Source organism: Chrysemys picta, chromosome 7, assembly GCF_011386835.1.
Source record: "Chrysemys picta bellii isolate R12L10 chromosome 7, ASM1138683v2, whole genome shotgun sequence".
In the NCBI taxonomy this organism is placed as follows: domain Eukaryota; kingdom Metazoa; phylum Chordata; order Testudines; family Emydidae; genus Chrysemys; species Chrysemys picta.
Genome location: NC_088797.1, coordinates 59,855,587 through 59,873,180, shown reverse-complemented (window position 1 = coordinate 59,873,180; position 17,594 = coordinate 59,855,587). Strand labels below are relative to the sequence as shown.

General features: G+C 44.1%; 1 protein-coding gene across 27 annotated transcripts in view; it reads left to right on the top strand.

Annotated features, from left to right (window-relative positions):
* Positions 1-17,594, top strand: part of WASHC2C (WASH complex subunit 2C) — a 96,680-nt gene that overhangs the window by 33,800 nt on the left and 45,286 nt on the right. For 14 of the 27 annotated variants that reach the window (XM_065553332.1, XM_065553328.1, XM_065553326.1 and 11 more), the window contains 8 exons: positions 201-367; positions 3,920-4,031; positions 4,837-5,016; positions 6,470-6,658; positions 9,740-9,868; positions 10,072-10,167; positions 12,958-13,083; positions 17,058-17,270. In XM_065553332.1, the coding sequence (XP_065409404.1) occupies positions 201-367; positions 3,920-4,031; positions 4,837-5,016; positions 6,470-6,658; positions 9,740-9,868; positions 10,072-10,167; positions 12,958-13,083; positions 17,058-17,270 (1,212 nt within the window). Of the gene's footprint in view, positions 1-200; positions 368-3,919; positions 4,032-4,836; positions 5,017-6,469; positions 6,659-9,739; positions 9,869-10,071; positions 10,168-12,957; positions 13,084-16,379; positions 16,443-17,057; positions 17,271-17,594 lie in introns of all 27 variants that reach the window. The other 13 variants (XM_065553331.1, XM_065553323.1, XM_065553322.1 and 10 more) reach the window with 1 other exon arrangement.

The window sequence follows — 17,594 nt, the reverse complement described above, 5'->3', positions numbered from 1 at the left end:
GTGGGAGGTTAATATCATTTTCTGGCTTGTGTTGCACTGGTGTTGGTATTTAATGCCTAGATATAAGAACAGCCCATGTCTTCAAAGGAACAAGCGCTGATTCTAGTATGCCGACTAAGGTAGAAGAGGTGAGGAAATGGCTGAAATGACCTGCAGGAAATAGGCTTGTAAGAGAATAATTCCTATATTACTATTTTTAGGACCACTGGAACGTCAGCAAGCCGACTAAATCTATTTCCGAAGACAGCCGAAAGGGGGAACCTGCAAAACCTCGCAGTGCAGTCGATCCGGCTAATGTTGTGAAAAAGACCAGTCTCTTCGAGGAGGATGAAGAGGAGGAGGATTTATTTGTAATCACTAAAGACAGGTGAAAAAACTGAAACAGCAGAGCAGCACGTTTCTCTCCAATCTCTTGGAGCAGGCTTACCCATTTCAATAGTTTGTCAAGGGTATTCTGGGATTCCCTTCCTGAAATAGCGCAATGCCTCCATTTTCCCAGGAAGCTGAGATGCTGTCAGGTAATCTTAAAATCATTGTTTTCTGCTGTGCATTTCTGCTATTCCGCTGTTACACTGATGCACTGGCTGAATGTTGATTTCCAGGTGGAGATTAAGGTGTTGGTTTAGCCCCTGGTTTCCCATGACCCTGTAGTGCTGCCACAGCTGGAATCACCATAGGCACCTAAGCTGAAGAAACCTCTTTAAAGGGAGAGGGCTGCTGACAGGGCATTCACATTACTCTTGACTCTGGTGCTCCCCATCCTCCTCTGGGACCAAAATAACTGAGACCGATTTGCCTGCAGGGCACACGACAAAGCTCACCTGTTCTCAGGTTAAAACAATGAGGAGTCCTTGTGGCACCTTAGAGACTAACAAATTTATTTGGGCATAAGCTTTTGTGGGCTAGAACCCACTGCATCGGATGCATGAAGGGAAAAATACAGGAGCAGGTATAAATGCATGAAAGGATGGGGGTTGCTTTACCAAGTGTGAGGTCAGTCTAACGAGAGAAATCAATTAACAGCAGGATACCAAGGGAGGAAAAATCTCTTTTGAAGTGGTAAGAGAGTGGCCCATTACAGACAGTTCACAAGAAGGTGTGAGTAACAGTAGGGAGAAATGAGTATTGGGGAAATTAAGTTTAGATTTTGTAATGACCCAACCACTCCCAGTCTTTACCATCAGATTAGGCCTGAATATCCAGTTTGCAAATTAATTCCAGTTCTGCAGCTTCATGTTGGAGTCTGTTTTTGAAGTTTTTTGGTTGAAGAATTGCCACTTTTAGGTCTGTTATTGAGTGACCAGAGAGACTGAAGTGTTCTCATACTGCTTTTTGAATGTTATGATTCCTGATGTCAGATTTGTGTCCATTTATTCTTTTGAGTAGAGACTGTCCAGTTTGGCCAATGTACATGGCAGAGGGGCATTGCTGGCACATGATGGCATATATAACATTAGTAGATGTGCAAGTGAACGAGCCCCGGATGGTGTGGCTGTTGTGGTTAGGTCCTATGATGGTGTCCCTTGAATAGATATGTGGACAGAGTTGGCACCGGGGTTTGTAGCAGGGTTTAGTTCCTGGGTTGTGTGGTGTGTAGTTGCTGGTGAGTATTTGCTTCAGGTTGGGCACCTGTTTCCCAAGGTCTGTGACAGTGAGGGATCATCCTTCAGGATAGGTTGTAGATCCTTGATGATGAGCTGAAGAGGTTTTAGTTGGGGGCTGTAGGTCATGGCTAGTGGCATTCTGTTACTTTCTTTGTTGGGCCTGTCTTGTAGTAGGTGACTTCTCGGTACCCTTCTGGCTCTGTCTGTTTCTTCACTTCACCAGGTGGGTATTGCAGTTTTAAGAATGCTTGATAGAGATTCTGTAGGTGTTTATCTCTGTCTGAGGGATCGGAGCAAATGTGGTATTTAGAGCTTGGCTGTAGACAATGGATTGTATGATGTGGTCTGGATGAAAGCTGGAGGCATCTAGGTATAGCAGTCCGTAGGTTTCTGGTACAGGATGGTGGTTATGTGACCATTGCTTATTAGCATTGTAGTGTCTAGGAAGTGGACCTCTTGTGTGGACTGGTCCAGGCTGAGGTTGATGGTAGGGTGGAAATCGTTGAAATCTCAGGTTGTTATGGAGTGTTGGGTTTGGTAAGACAGGTGGGGAATTCATTTTTATTTGGCTCTCTGGGTTTGGTTAGATGGATGGAGGTCAGTCTTTTTGCTGCTAATTTTTGCACGGATTTATTAATTTTGTGTAAATATTTTCATGAACAGAAGTGTAGCCTTGGATGTGCTGTTGCTTCATGGGGTCAGGGTGGTTATTTTGGGGAATATCTAGCTTGCTACCACTTTACTTATGAAAATGTTTGGATTTTGAAAACTTCAGATTTTAGGCTAAAAGTCTAATCATCTGAAAGGGCTAAGAAAAGTGCATTTTTCGAGATGCACGGTGAGTATGTAATTCTCCTCCTGTTTAAAAAGTTGTAGTCATCCAATCAGGAAGCGGAATTGACATCAAGCGACTTAGGTGACTGACTTGCACACCAGGTGACTAATTTACACACCAGAAATAGCATAGTCAGTGACAGCTTGTGAACACCTTGATAGTCTATAAACTGTGCTGCTGATGCTTAGGAATGACAAATGGATTTGCAGAATCCAGGATGGATTTGTGGACAGGACTAGGGTCATACTGAGTTATTAGACTAGCTGTAATGCCCAAGTGGAGAGAACCCCATGTTCTTGCGAGACAATTCATAGATTCCAAGGCCAGAAGGGACGGTTCCAATCATCTAGTCTGACTTGCTGTGTAGCACTGGTCATGGAACTTCCCCAAAATAATTCCTAGAGCAGAGCTTTTTAGAAAAACATTCAGCCTTGATTTAAAAATTGTCAGTGAATGAGAATCCACCACAACCCTTGGTAAGTTGTGCCCATGCTTAATTATCCTCACTGTCAAAAATGTACCCCTTATTTCCAGTCAGAATTTGTCTAGCTTCAACTTCCAGCCATTGGATCGTGTTAGACCTTTCTCTGCTAGATTGAAGAGCCTATTATTAAAGATTTGATCCCCATATAGGTACTTAGACTGTAATCAAGTCACCCGTTAACCTTTTTTTTTGTTAAGCTGTATAGACTCAAAGAACTCAAACACTGTAAAAAGTTGTCTAATCCTTGAATCATTCTTGTGGCTCTTCTCTGAACCCTCTTCAATATTTCAAAGTGATCTATTCTTTCTGCAAATACAAAAGCAAAGTCTTAGTGATCGTGCTGAATTAAGGTTTTTGTTCAGCGTTTTTCAGGACCATATATGAAATTTATTCCTGGAGTTCACCCTCTATTGAGTAGCATCTTGGGCCTCTTTTCCCCACATAGTCCTGCCACATGCACACCAACTCAAGTGAGGGGAGGATGTCATGTTGGAGGCCACAAAATCCTACCTGTGTTCCACTCCAGTAGTGACGCTGCTTTGCTTGTTCTGTTAATCGCGTTTATTACAGTAGTGTCTAAGGGCCAACCAAGACTGGGGCCCTGTTGTGCTTGGCGCTGTACACTGAATAGTAGACAGCCTCTGCCCCTAAATGCTTACAGGTTAATAGGCAAGATGGATTCAGGGAGTGGGAAAGGGTGTATGTGTCACCTTCATGTAAAGAGGTGAGAGATGAGACTCCAGTGCTAGTGAGGTAAGCAGTGGAAGCAACCTGCTCTGGCACTCACATATCCTAGTATGGACTGAGGCTGAAGGCAAGGTCTCCTGCCAGACTGGAGCAGCAGTCCTGGGCCTCTGTAGCTTAGAGAAAACCTGGCCCTGATAATACTTTGTTCAGACTTTGTGTTCTTCTATACCATGTCCCTAAAGAGGACAGTCTAAACGATACCATTTGACCAGTTAAACATGTCTGCTGTGCATGGATTTCTCTCTACAGTCAGAGGAAGCACCAGAAGGCTTCTCTTCTGTTTGAAGAAGATGCTGTTAACGGAGGACCGCTCTTCAGCTCCCAGCCGACACGTGTTCCTTCAGCAGCTAAAACCACAGTGGTACCTCCTTTTCCTGTTTAACCCCAAAGCAGATGATTTACTGAATGGCACTGTTGTAGCAAGGCAGGCTTCTCCGTAACACATTAAGTAGGGCCTTTAGGTTAGATGACTTCCAGCAAATTTATAATAGGATTAAGGTGATTGGAATTTTGGGCTTAAAACTGCTTGGCTTCATTAGGTTAAAATTATACTCTGAAATGGAGTCTGAATGCTGCCTTGGCTGGGCCTGCTCAGACTGTGCTGTGAGTATTACTGAAGGGTTTTGAGTATGGTCCTAGGGATGAAATCCTGGTCCGATTGAAATCAATGGCAAAGTTTCCATTGACTTCAATAGGTGCAGGATTTTCCCGTGTCAGACCCACCAAACTCTGATTCTACACTTGTGGCTATAATTCTCCCCAGCCCCTCCCATCCCCAATAGGGGTTTCTGATATCACCCAGGTTCCTATCATCCCAGCCTGGTGTGCTGATTGTAGTAATAAACACTCTGCCACCCAATGCCTTCATATCTGATGTGCCAACCCCAAAACACTGCGCCGAATAGCCACCATAGAATCTACTGTTGCCTGCCACATAATAGCCCCTAAACCTCTTCTTTTCACAAGCCCACTTGCCATGTGTGGACCACAGGCTTCTCCCATCTGTTCAGCCACTGGGAACATGGGAAGTCCTGTTTACCTATCTGCTGTTCCATGTGGGCCAGAGACCCCACTCCTTCATAGATACAGACCTCTTATATGTATCCATCTGTGTGCTTATGTGCCAGATCTCAGTGTGTGAGTAGTAACATCCTTTCATTTCCCAGGAAAAACCAAAAACACCTCAGGCACCACCTTCGTTATTTGATGAAGAGACGGAAAAGGAGGATCTGCTGGACACATCAAAGACTAAACTGGTAGAAGATAAGTCAGGACATTTAGTGGAGCATAGAGCAGTTCCTGTGACTGGAGGAACAGAGGTTGCAGGGCAGCAGAAAAAGGAAAAGGTAAGGGATACTCTTTTAGTTAGAGATTTGGCAAATGTTCCTTTAATCTCTTTAACAGTGCATTTCGTAGAATTATTTGACCAGTTGGTTGAAACAATAGTAAAGAATAAAATTGTCAGACACATAGAAGAACATAAATTGTTGGGCAAAAGTCAACATGGTTTCTGTAAAGGGAAATCATGTTTTACTAATCTATTAGATTTCTTTGAAGCGGTCAACAAACATGTGGACAAGGGGATCCAGTGGATATAGCGTACTTAGATTTCCGGAAAGCCTTTGACAAGGTCCCTCACCAAAGGCCCTTACGTAAATTAAGCTGTCATGGGATAAGAGGGAAGATCCTTTCATGGGTTGAGAACTGGTTAAAAGACAGGGAACAAAGGGTAGGAATAAATGGTAAATTTTCAGAATGGAGAGGGGTAACTAGTGGTGTTCCCCAAGAGTCAGTCCTAGGACCAATCCTATTCAACTTATTCATAAATGATCTGGAAAAAGGGGTAAACAGTGAGGTGGCAAAGTTTGCAGATGAAGCTAAACTGCTCAAGATAGTTAAGATCAAAGCAGACTGTGAAGAACTTCAAAAAGATCTCACAAAACTAAGCGATTGGGCAACAAAATGGCAAATGCAATTTAATGTGGATAAATGTAAAGTAATGCACATTGGGAAAAATAACCCCAACTATCCATACAATATGATGGGGGCTAATTTAGCTACAACTAATCAGGAAACACACACAGACACACACACACACACACACAGACACTTTGCAATAAACCCAGGAACTGTTGTGATGCTATTGAAACATTCTATTTACATGCATCACACTAGTGTGCCCATGGGACTATAGACCTGCTAAAACCATGAGTTTCTGCTTTTGGCAGCAATATTTGCTAACTGAGATTGTCTCAAGTGTAATGTTGGAAAGGGTCAGCCAAATGTAGGCCACCTCCCAGCTACTAAATTGCTCAATGAATGTTGTGGGAATTATTGGGAAATGACTTTCTAGGTACTTAGTTTGTTAGCAACATTATGTGCTCGTAGAAAACTTCTCTGAGCATATCTAACAATCATATAGTGCTTTCCGCTTCAGAGGATCCCAAATGGTTTAACGAACTAGCAGCACAACTATTGACAAGCAGCCATCTCTGGAGGGGAGCAGAAGCAGCCAGCCAAAAAAACCGCAAACAAACCCTGATGCACAACATGCTGAACAACAGGACTAGGGTGCAGGGTACTGACGCAAACCTGTACTCTTCTGCAGGAGGGCCATCAGATCTGTGAGGCCCTCAAGTAATGCATATGGCACTCCTTTTTATCTGCCTGGGAAGGATGGGTGCGTTTAGCTGTTTGCCATGTTACTGGATCCCAGAATTCTGGACATATCAAACATCCAAACCAAGATAATCCAGCAAACCAGCACCAAATTCCAGTCCCTGTTTTTTGTTTTTACAGTTGGAGCCTTTCGTGGCATCGTCTTTGGGGCCGATCAGTAATTTGGATCTGTTCACAGCCTCTCCACCACCGCTGGAGAGGGAAGCCAAAACCAGGGCTAAGAATGTGCTGAGCTTGTTTGAAGAGGAGGAAGTGGAGAAAATGGAAGATCAAGACGTCAGTAAGATTGAGCAGAAAGAAATAAGAAAGGTGAGCAAAGAGCAAACTGGCTCCCTGGCTTGCCTGCAGACCTAGTCTCCCTCTAACCTCCTCTCCTTGCAATGTTCCTGCTCCTTTGTCTCACCTGCTGTCTAGAACAGCCGTTCTGTGTTTCTGCTTCATCAGCTCTTCCTGATCCTGTCTGAAACCAGCTTTACTTGGCTGCCTGTTCCTCTGGATCTCTCTTCTCTTATCAAGTTCGCTGTAACTAGCTCTAACTCTGGTGTCTGTGTCTGTGTGTCTGAAATTTAAACTATTACTTTAAACAAAGCTGCCTGGGGTTGGCCTGGCACATAGGACCAGAGCTCAGATCCTGAGCTAGCTCTGAGATTGCTGTGGCGGGAGGGTCTGGGAATGCAGAGGTGCTTCTGATACTTCCCTTCACCACTCCCTCCCCTCCTCACATCTGACCAGGTGGATCTAACAGGAGCCATTTCCCATTATGAAAGGGGAGCTTAGCTCCAAGCCACCTGTATATAAGTGGTATGTGAACCCTGAGAGCCCGTTATGCTCCCCAGGGCAAAATACTGTAACTCACACCTCTGTGCTAGTGAGCCTGACCTGGTATCTCCACCACTACACTCTGACGGGTGTTGCACCAAGGGACAGGAGAGCACAGAGTTCCTTTCTGCCAAGGCGAGGCTGGCTTGCTGACACCGGCCTGCTGACACCCTGAATCAGCCCATCTCACCACTGCCCCTTTTCAAGCAGGTGCTGCAGCATTCCTCACGTTACATCGCCAGGGTCTGCAAGGCTGGACCCAGTGCACTGTGTGTGTGCATGATGATTTTTAATACAGAACTACAATTAGGAGAACTTGTGAACAACTTCATTCATTTAAATGCAGCGGGCCCCTACATGCTAATAAGTCTGAGTCCTGTCGGATGGGATGGGCAGCAATTTCTGGAGCTGATGGCTCCTAATGGAAAAAACTCTGCCTCCAGCCCCCACCTGTTTGAAACCAGGTGGCTGATGGCCTGAGCATCTCTGCTGATTCCGGCTATGGAGCATCCCAAGTACACCGGATATATTGTGAGGTACTTGATGTGCTCTCCAGCAGACCGGGGCACATAATAGATTTTTTTCAGTTCACTGGCAGTTTTGAAAAGTTGGATGGAAATTTGTTTTTGTTTCAACCCTAAAAATGTAGTTTAGGCTTTCAGGCAGTTTGAGAAAAGCAAGCAAAGGATTCAAGAAACAAGGTGTGGTGGTGGGTCTTGGTTATGAGCTATAGCCCAGTGGTTAGGGTAGTGAGCTAGCATGTGGGAGGCCCATGTTCAATTCTCCTCTGTCTGATGTGGAGAAGGGATTTTGAGTTTGGGTCTCTCCCCTGGCAGGAGACTGCTGAAAACTATGGGATATTCTGATGTGGGGATCCCACATCTCTCCTGTAGAAAAGCTTGTATAAATAAATAAACTCAACTGTAAATAAGCCCCTTTGTTTTCAGTTTAAACTGATTTTTACTGAAAAATCCCTGGTTTTACAAAAAGTATTTGTTTTTTTCCAATGTTCACCCTACTTCTGTATCATTCAAATATGTAAAAAATAACTTTTATTAGGAAAATACAGTACATTGCATGAGAGAGATGTATTACAGTCTGTGCGTGTGTGTGTGTGTGTGTATATGCGAAGCTGCCTGTTGAAGTAAGGCTATGTATTAATCTAGAAGATACACACAAGAAACAAACAGGCGTGCATGCAAGCTCTGAAGTGCACGCGCATCTGAATGTACTGATGAATCTCGCGTACACATTTCAAGCTGTTAGCAGATGATGGTTTAAAGATCTGACACTAAAATGGGAAGAAAATGAAAATCATATACATTTTAGAACACACAGTATTCAAAAGTTTAAAAAAAAAAAAAAAAACAGGAGAAAAGAATGAAGTTGAATGTACGTGCTGCACATGGTGTGGCCCGATTATTAAATGTAACTATTTATAGGCTAATAGTTCTAAGTCTACAACAGTAAATTGTTTATTCAAATGAAAAGTTTTATTTGAGGATTAGGGATATATTGTTTTCTTAAACTCTGAGGTGGCATTGTCTTTTGAGTTCTGTTTTAATTCTGCAACAAACCACATTGAATTCCATTAGTCAAAGCTTTAATCTATTTTTTCCCATATCCTTCCGTCTACGAAAATAAAACCAATATTTATCTAGAAAAATTAATTTTTCACTGCTTTTTCACCTGCTTTTATTGCTGTAGCAATAAACACCGATAAATTCCTGGGGAAAAATAAATTAAAATAAAAACAGAAAACAAAGGACCCTAACTATAAATTACTGAATAGTCACTGGAGCGGGGACTTAACCTTGGGTCTCCCATATCATAGGTGAGTGCCCTAACCACTGGGCTACAGAGGAATTTATATTGGGTTTCTCTGGCCCAATGACTGTAGAATTGTAGGGCTGGAGGAACCTTGTGGAGTCAAGTCCAGCCCCCTGCACTGAGCCAGAACCAAGTAAACCTAGAGCATCCCTGACAGGTGTTTGTCCAGCCTGTTCTTAACTTCCAGCGATGGGGATTCCACAGCCTCCTTGGAAGCCTGTTCCAGAGCTTAACTTCCTCTAGAGTTACAGTTTTTCTGACTATGAATTGCTCCATGGTTTGCGCTGAGTGTCGATGCAGTAATTTGCAGTGGGTATGTTCATGTTAGTGTCTGAATCTGCCTTCTGGCGCCTAGTCTCCAGATCTGTTTTACATCAATAAGTGAATGCTGAAATTGACATCTGTTAGACTTCCCGTTGCTGAGGGCTTGTCTTAATAGGTGAGTTGTACTGTTAAACTGGTGTTTAAATCAGTTTAATTAAACTAATACAAACCTCTGTGTGAACACTTAGATACAAGCCAGGGTTAAATCTTTTATTTCATTGTGTACTGCAGGGGGCTTAGTGTTTGTTTAATTTGATTTGATTAGTTAAAGTTGTACAACTGTGCCTGTGTGTATAAAGACTAGCCTGACTTGCATTGCAAACCCACTTCATTAGTGTATAAGTGTGATACTGGGAACAAACTGTTAGTGGGTTTTGTAACTGTGTGTGTGTGTGGGTTTTTCTCCCCTTCCCTCAGCCTGCTGAGAAGAGCTCTCATTCCAAAAGCACTGGAGTGTTTCAGGATGAGGAACTTCTCTTCAGTCACAAGCTGCAGAAAGACAATGATCCTGATGTTGATCTCTTTGCCAGCCCCAAGAAATCAGAGGTGAGTTCAAAGTCCTGTTCTGAATCTGCTATTTAAAAATGGATTCTTTGAAATGTACAGATTGTAACATTGCTCTGATGTCCCTTACTCGAGTGTTCTGGATAAGGTCGCTGACCACCAGAGAGGACAGAGTAAATGTGGATGCAGTAATCAGCAGTTAAAAATGTGGCTTTGACCTAGGTGGCATTTTGTCTTTATTTCAGTCTGCAAAACTTCGTGTGAAGCTGTCATCTGCAGGGGGGCTCTTTGGAGATGATGATGAGGATGATCTCTTCAGTATTGCTAAAGCAAAGCCTCCGGTACTTGCCTTTTTATTGTAAATGACTTCTTTAAAAGATGTAGAAAAAAGGTGGGTGGGTGGGTAACAGATTTCCAAGTGAAATCAGTTGTGCATAGAGTAGAAACTTGTTAAAGTGACTCTCTTCAGTTAGTGGAACCTTGCTCAACAGATCTGTATTCAGGTTTACATCAGCTGATTTTAGTGACAAATGTATGTTTTTATTGCTTGGGGTTGTGTGTGTGTGTGTGTGTGTGTGTGTGTGTGTTTTGGTTTTTACTTCTGAGTCACCAAAGCTACAGGAGAATGAGTTAGATTCTGTTTCTCCTTGTGCATCATCAATTAAACTGGCTGTTTCAACTGGTCAGAGTTGTGCAAAATCACTGAGGCAGTAGGGTTGCCCTTGCATCTCTGAGGTCCTGACTTGTTCTGTAGAACCTTTACAAAGGTGATGCTGTGTGAGATGGCAAGAACTCCAGCCCTGCTCCCTGATTCCCAGGCAAGTTTGCACAGGTCACTGTTCACAAGGTGGTTTAATAAGCTGAGCCCACTTGATATGGAAAGTAGAGTTAATAAACATGGATGCCCACAATGCTGCCACTTAGTCACTTTTCATCCTAGAACTGCACTTGCCATAAAACAGCCTATGAACTATTTTTAATTTCTGTGCTACGGTTATTTTTTTTTCCTTTCCCTAAAGCAACTGACTTTTGTTGGGGAAACTAATACAAATCAAAATCTGGAACTGACTAGACTTCTTTGACTGGTCTAGAAATTCAGCAGAACAAGGAGTCTAACAATCCCTCCCTTCCCATCTTCCTCACAATTAATTATGGTGTATTTAAAAATACTAACACTATTTTTCTACAGCATTGTGTGTGTGTGTGTACACAGAGAATCTGTAGTTCTATAAAACAGGCATAAGGAGATGTGACGGTTGAGCTAACAATCTTAACATTAAGTTGATTTGGGGGGAGGGGAGGAAGGGAATGAGCTATATGAGCTCTTCCAGCCCTACAGTTCTCTGATCACCCTTCGCACTCTGACTTCTGTGTATTCGACTGGCAAATTAGTTGTGTGTTAACGGGTGAGTTCCCATTTCCCCCCCCTTGCTCTGAAGAATTCACACTATATAGAGCTCTTATTTACCTGGTTGGTTTATCGACAACTCCGTTAACAACCATCAGTCATAAACCTTCCTCCGCAAGCATGACTGTGTCTCAGCTTTTCCCTGTAGGACTTCTCCATCCCAGACCTTAGTTCCCTCAGTTCAGAGATCCAATCCTTGTTACCTGCTTGGACCTTAGAGATTCACATGCTAGTATAACTTGCCAGTAGTTACCTTTGTGCATGACTCAGAAGAACCCTCCTCACCCACAAATGGAAACCTTTTGCAGATTGGCTTAATGTAAAGCCTTAGGTTAGTTTTAATGACAAACTCCAGGCACGTCATGTAGGGACCAATCAGGGATGGTATGTGTCATCAGACGCTCCCGGTGTGGTGCTCTGCTCTATTCAATGTTTATATCAATCGGCTGCGTGCGTGTATTCCTTCTGTGTGCTGCCCCGGCTCTGCGCAGATCGCTGACACAGCAGACCCCTAGAGAACCCCCAATGACCACAGACTCTAGTAAGGTACGAAGGCACCCGGACCAGGTTTATTGTCGAAGAGAAACAGTCTCTAGCTCCCCTGGATTAGATATCCAAGGTGCTGCTAACTAGTACATATGCGCTCCCTGGCAATGGACTGGCTCAGTCAGTGGCGGGACTTTCCACTGCCCCCTAGGCCAGATAAAGACACCGCCCTAGGGATGCATTCTTATACACAGGTACAAATAAGTTACACATCACTCCTGACGTAGTGAGGTGCACCCCTCTACGTAGCAAGGTGCTGCCACTCACCTTGTACATGTTGGTTCAAACAAAACAACTCTATCCATCATATTACCCTTTTGGCCCTGTCATTGGGATGGGTCAGCCTGTTCCTTTATCTGTGTGGAATGTACAAGTATGCGAATGTTCTGATATCTGGTGTCCAGTACCTTTTAGGTATGTCTCCTTTTGCAGCATCAGCCCTTTCCTTGACAGCTTCTGTGAGCAGGGCCTGCCTCTGGCTCACAGCTTAACTTTGCTTTATGTTAGCAAAGTCTTGACCATTACTTTAGTTCAGGCCTTAGGCCTCATACTGGGCCTCTGATATAAAGGTTTATGTATCCGGGCCTCATCTTACTACAATATGGTCTACAGCATGAACAACAGCAGACAAGCAGGGTTCTGGATGGTCACTGTTTAAACTCTTAGCAGTTCCGAAGGCATTTGCTAACTTTACGAATTCTTAGGCTTTAAAATATACTGAACTTTAATCTTACTTTACGTCTCAGTCCATGAAACAAGCAAAGCTGTAAAATCAGTAAGAACATTCCCAACTTTCAAGTGATATAACGTTGGCAAACTAATTTGGAAAAGGGTGCACTGTACTAATAACCACACCTAGGGTTGTGTTTACCAAAATTATGAGCATTTGGCACGTAATGAACTCTTTTTGCAACCAAGCAAAGAGCCAGTCCTCAGCGAGGGTGGGCGTATTTAAAGCCCGAAACCTCAGCCCTTCCTCCTGCTGCCTTATGTGAGGGATTTATGTTATGTAAGGAGTTAGCTTTTCATCAAGCTAGAAAAGCTTGATTGGAATTCAGAAGGTGCAGGAAGAGATAGACAGTGTGCAGAAAACTATAGTCTTTTACCTGCCCATAAAAGAAAATTATGATGTAAAATATTTTTGCAAACTCATTTTAAAAAAATCTTCTAATTTCAGAAAGTAGCAGAAAAGAAAACAATAGTGAAAAAGGACAGCTCTGGCCCTTCTGCGGAGAGCAATAAGGGTCCAGAGAATATACTGAGTGCCAAACAAGATGCGGTACCTAAACCAGAAACCACTGAGGTAAGCATCTAAGTTCAAAGTTTTAAACAAAGCAAGCAGAAGAGGGTTTGTTGGTTTTGTTGTGAAAACTGATCATGGAGACGGACTCTTTGCCTCATCCGTGGCATAGCAGCATGACCTGCTGTAACTCATAAGATTACATTTAATATTGTACTTGGAAAAACTAGAACAGCAGTTCCCTTTCCTAAAAGGTTGAGGCATTCTCTGTCACAGGGTTTAAAATGCTGTTGAATCAGAACAGTAGTGTATTACACCCACTTAGCCCTGGGCTGTATGAATACACCAGGTGCAGGGCAATGGAGAATTGGGCCCATTGACTTAACGATTTAGTGAAAAATTAAGTTTTATTGACCCTTCCCCTCCTGCTTGCATCTTCTTAAAAAATATAAAATAAAAAAATTTCAATTTCTCTCATGGACTTGAGCTTTAAAGTGTGGCTAGCGTCAGAAGAGACTTTCTTGCCTAATGACACCTGCATCCTTCCCCCTCCCCCACACCACCTCCTGTGTTCAGCACCCTGTCTTGAATTTTATTTTCCGCTAATAAGACTCCTACTCCTGTTGGCCCTGAAGAGCCAACGCAGCTCTGGGAGAGGCGCTGGCTTGTGTTGTGGCTTGTGTCTCAACAGAATTATCAATTAGATTCCAGCCATAGCATCTTATAACTAGAGGGAGGAGCCTCGGGTGAGTTTGCAGGGATGGCAGTTAGCCCATCTTTTTACTTGTAACTTGAGCACCCCTGATGAGGAGATGCTAAGGCCTGGTCTAGACTACAGGGTTAGGCCGATGCAATGCACCTTATGTCAACCTAATCATGTCAGTGTCTAGATTACAATGCTGCTTCTGCCAAAGTAAGTCCCCTGCTATGCCGATATCATAACTTCACCTCCCATGAGAGGTGTACCACTTTTGTCGGTATAGTGAGGGTGATGCAGTGTCCGTGTAGACACTGGGTTACTTACATCGCCTGTTGGCTGTCAGCCCTAAGTGAGGCTGACAGCTGGAGCCCCATCCCAGCTGCCCCGGTGCTGACTGCCCGAGCTGTCAGCCGGGCACTGGGCTCACAGCGGGGCCCCCCTTGACCCCAGCACTGACAGCCCAACCTGTCAGCACTGGGGCAGCTGGGCTGCAGCTGTCAGTGCCCCACTTCAATCGCTGGAAGCACTCCTAGTAAGAATGCTCACTCCCGACAGAAGGCATAAGTGTGGATGTGAATCACCGCTTTAATTACTGTGGCGATTGTATGTTAACATAAGTCGATTTAATTTTGTAGTGTAGACAAGCCCTGAGAAACGCACATTTTTCTGGCCTTGTAAATTGGCCCAGTCCCACTCTCTGGACAGACGCCAGCCTGAGGAGACCGAACTGCTGGATCCCAGATGCTTCTAAGCCCTGCTGGACCGGTTGCTGTTTTCTAGCTCTGGATCTCTTGGGAGCACTCCAGGGGCACATCCCATGTCTGACACCCTTCTTGGGCAGCAGCACCTCACAGTCTGGCTCCCTTTAGACCCCAAAACCAGTGCCCTGGCCCTCCTGACCCACCAGTTACTTAGACATGTCCCCTTCTCCCTTCCCAAGGGTTACCCCTTCAGGGACCAGGTGGCAGTAAAACAAGGCTCATGGGTTTAACAAAGGGATTTCTTTGCTCTTACAAAAGCAAACAAATGTTAGGGATCTATAGAAAGCAACACTCCTGAGGGGAATTGCCTTCAGTCTGATGTCACCCCTCTTGTGAGTTATGAGTTTCGGCCGAGTTCTTGTGCCAGACAGCTCTTCTCGGTGGTCTTGCTTCTGATGCTGTCTGGCCTCCCTTACATAGAGAAAGCACCCCTTTATTAAAATCTGTCCCCTGTTTCTCAATGTGCTGCAAGCTGGGTGTAGGTCCAGGCCCTAGTCCCTCCCTCAGCTTTCTTTGGAGAGTGTTGTTGAGTCATTGTCCCTACTGGAGAAAACCCATTGTTCTAGTGAGCAAGAGCCATTCTGTGTTGATGGCCCTTAATTGCTCTGTCACAGCTTCTCCAACACAGTCTGTCCAAGGAGCATCAAGGCCCACTGCCCCGCATTCGCAATGGAGGTTACAGTCACGAACGGCGTGTATGATTGGAATTCACAATTTGACATGGACAGACCTATCCCCAAGCTGTATGCAGTGTTGTTCTAGCCATGTTGGTCCAAAGATATCCTCAAGCTGTCAACTCACTTTTTAGAGTTGAAGTAAGTGGAACAAGGAACAAGAAAATGGCTTGAACTGAAGTGTTTTGTGTGTCCCTTTAGCTGTAGAGTTTCCTTGTGCCTCCTGGTGACCCAGCTTGCTGGTGATGCCAAAATTGGGTACACTGATATATTGTGACTTTACTTGTTTAAAGCTCTAACTGCCTGCAAGGGGGATGGCGTAGGAAACGGCGGATGGATTTGAGCATGAGCTAGCGTAAAGTGAGATCTAAAAATTATAAAGCAGCCTTCGCATTGCTGGGCAAAACTGGAGTGTTGTGAGGATGAAGAGGGACTTGAGGCTTTGACAGCAGCAATGTGATGATGGAAATGCAGTGAAGAAAGCCGGTGGGGTCTTTCAGGCACCTCGAATTGTGCTAGGTTCCTTGTAATCAAACACACAGCCCCTGCCCTAGAGAGCAATCCACTTGACTTGACAGTACACGAGTGGGTCATCAACAGATGTGGGGAGGAAGGAAAGGGTAGTGACAAAAAGTTGGTGCAGTTATGTGTAGGTAATGTACATACCCTGATGGCTTGGCTCCTTTTAATTGGGTACCCATCCTTCCCTTCACTGCTTGGCAGCAGTGAGTTTTGGGGAGGGAATTGAACGAGGAGAGAGAAGCCTAGACTGTCAGACTTGAGTGTTCCGTACATACTGGGCAGCAGGGAAAGAGATGTCCCTTTGGCTCAAAAAGATGATGAAGGCAGTAACGTGGTTGGCAGCATTGGCGTGACAAGATGCCGTGTGGGAGGAAGTGAAAGGAGATCAGATCAGGTATGTAGGCAGGAGCTATATGCTGTTGGGCCTCGGGGACCAGGATAAAACATGGCAATAGCTGCTTGCCTACAGGGGCCGTAGGGAGATGAAGTTAAGGGTTAACTGTGTGGGCTTTGGGAATGAAAAGCGCTATGGTGAGAACCAAGTGTTCGTTGCAAGGTCACCTCTCCAGCTCTTGCTGAGTAGTCGGAGGGACCAGAACTAGCTTCTTCCCTCTAGATATGTTAAAATGCAGCCTCCAATCAGTGTGAAGATTTAGATCTCATTTATCCAGCTGATTTTTAATCCAGTGTAATTTTGTGCAGAAATCCACAGGTCCTGCTCTCATTAAAACCAAAGAGCCCTCGTCTCGGATTGGAAAACTACAAGTAATTATTTTATTGGCATTTTGACTCTCTCTGTCTCTCTCAAAGAAAAAAAAATCTTCCCTACATCACTAATGGCGCTTTATTTTTTTAAAAATTCCTTTTTTACTTCATCTTCTCAGGCTTCTTTTCCAGATGCAGTTGATTTTCAGTTGTTGCTTTCTATATACTGCATGTTTAATGCTTTTTTCTTGTGTTCAGTATGGAGGCTGATTCTGGGCAGCGGTATCTGTAATTCTTCTTCATCTGAATTGAGGGAGACTGTTCCCTAACGTACTGTAACTTTCTTCAGCACTGCTTTTCTCAAGCATGTACAGAAACTTGTTGAACAGTCGGCCATGGATTGCTTGTAATTCGGTATTACAGTAGCCTCTCCTCAGAGCCCCATTGCATTAAGCTCTGTAAAAAAAGAGTGAGCCAGATAAAGGATAAATGAAGGGCGGGGAAAGGGAGGCACAGAAAGGTGAAGTGACTTGGACAAGGTCAGTGGCGGAGCTAGAGTAGAACCCAGAACTCCTGAGTCTTAGCCCAGTGCCCTACCCACTAGACCATGCTGTCTCTTCAGTGCTTATCTGTCTCTATGGAAACACTAATGCAATTTTGTTCATGGTTTTTTAGGCTAATTTAGCTATTAACCCAGCAGCCTTACTACCCAGTGCAGTTCCTAAGATATCCAGTGTGAAGCCTGCATTGCCAAATTTGGAGACTCCCTTGCACGAGCCGGATGGTGTAAGAAGTGCTGAAATCTTTTCTGCTGCAGGAAACAGTGAGGAGGCTGGTGTGAGCTTTGATCATCCCATCCAAGTGGATACCTTGCGCAGTGCTAATAAGGTAATCTCTGTGCCTAGGTACTAAGGTGCTTACAGAAGGAATGAATCAAATTGATATCAAAGTTCAGTAGAGAACTGTGTGTTTGAGCAGTGGTTATGTGAGCTTAAAAGTTAGTGGGTTTTATGGCCCGTGTCTTAAGTACTTTGCTGCATGTAGGGGTGGTTTGCTCAGTCGAGGTCTACAGAAGTAGAGGATTTTCCTCCTGTAATTATACAACACTGTTTAGGCCACAGAAGGATAGCAGCTGTACTTCAGCATAACGCTCTACCAAATCTAGTTGGGAGACAACTCCATTCTAATCCTTTATAGAGGCATTCCTCCATG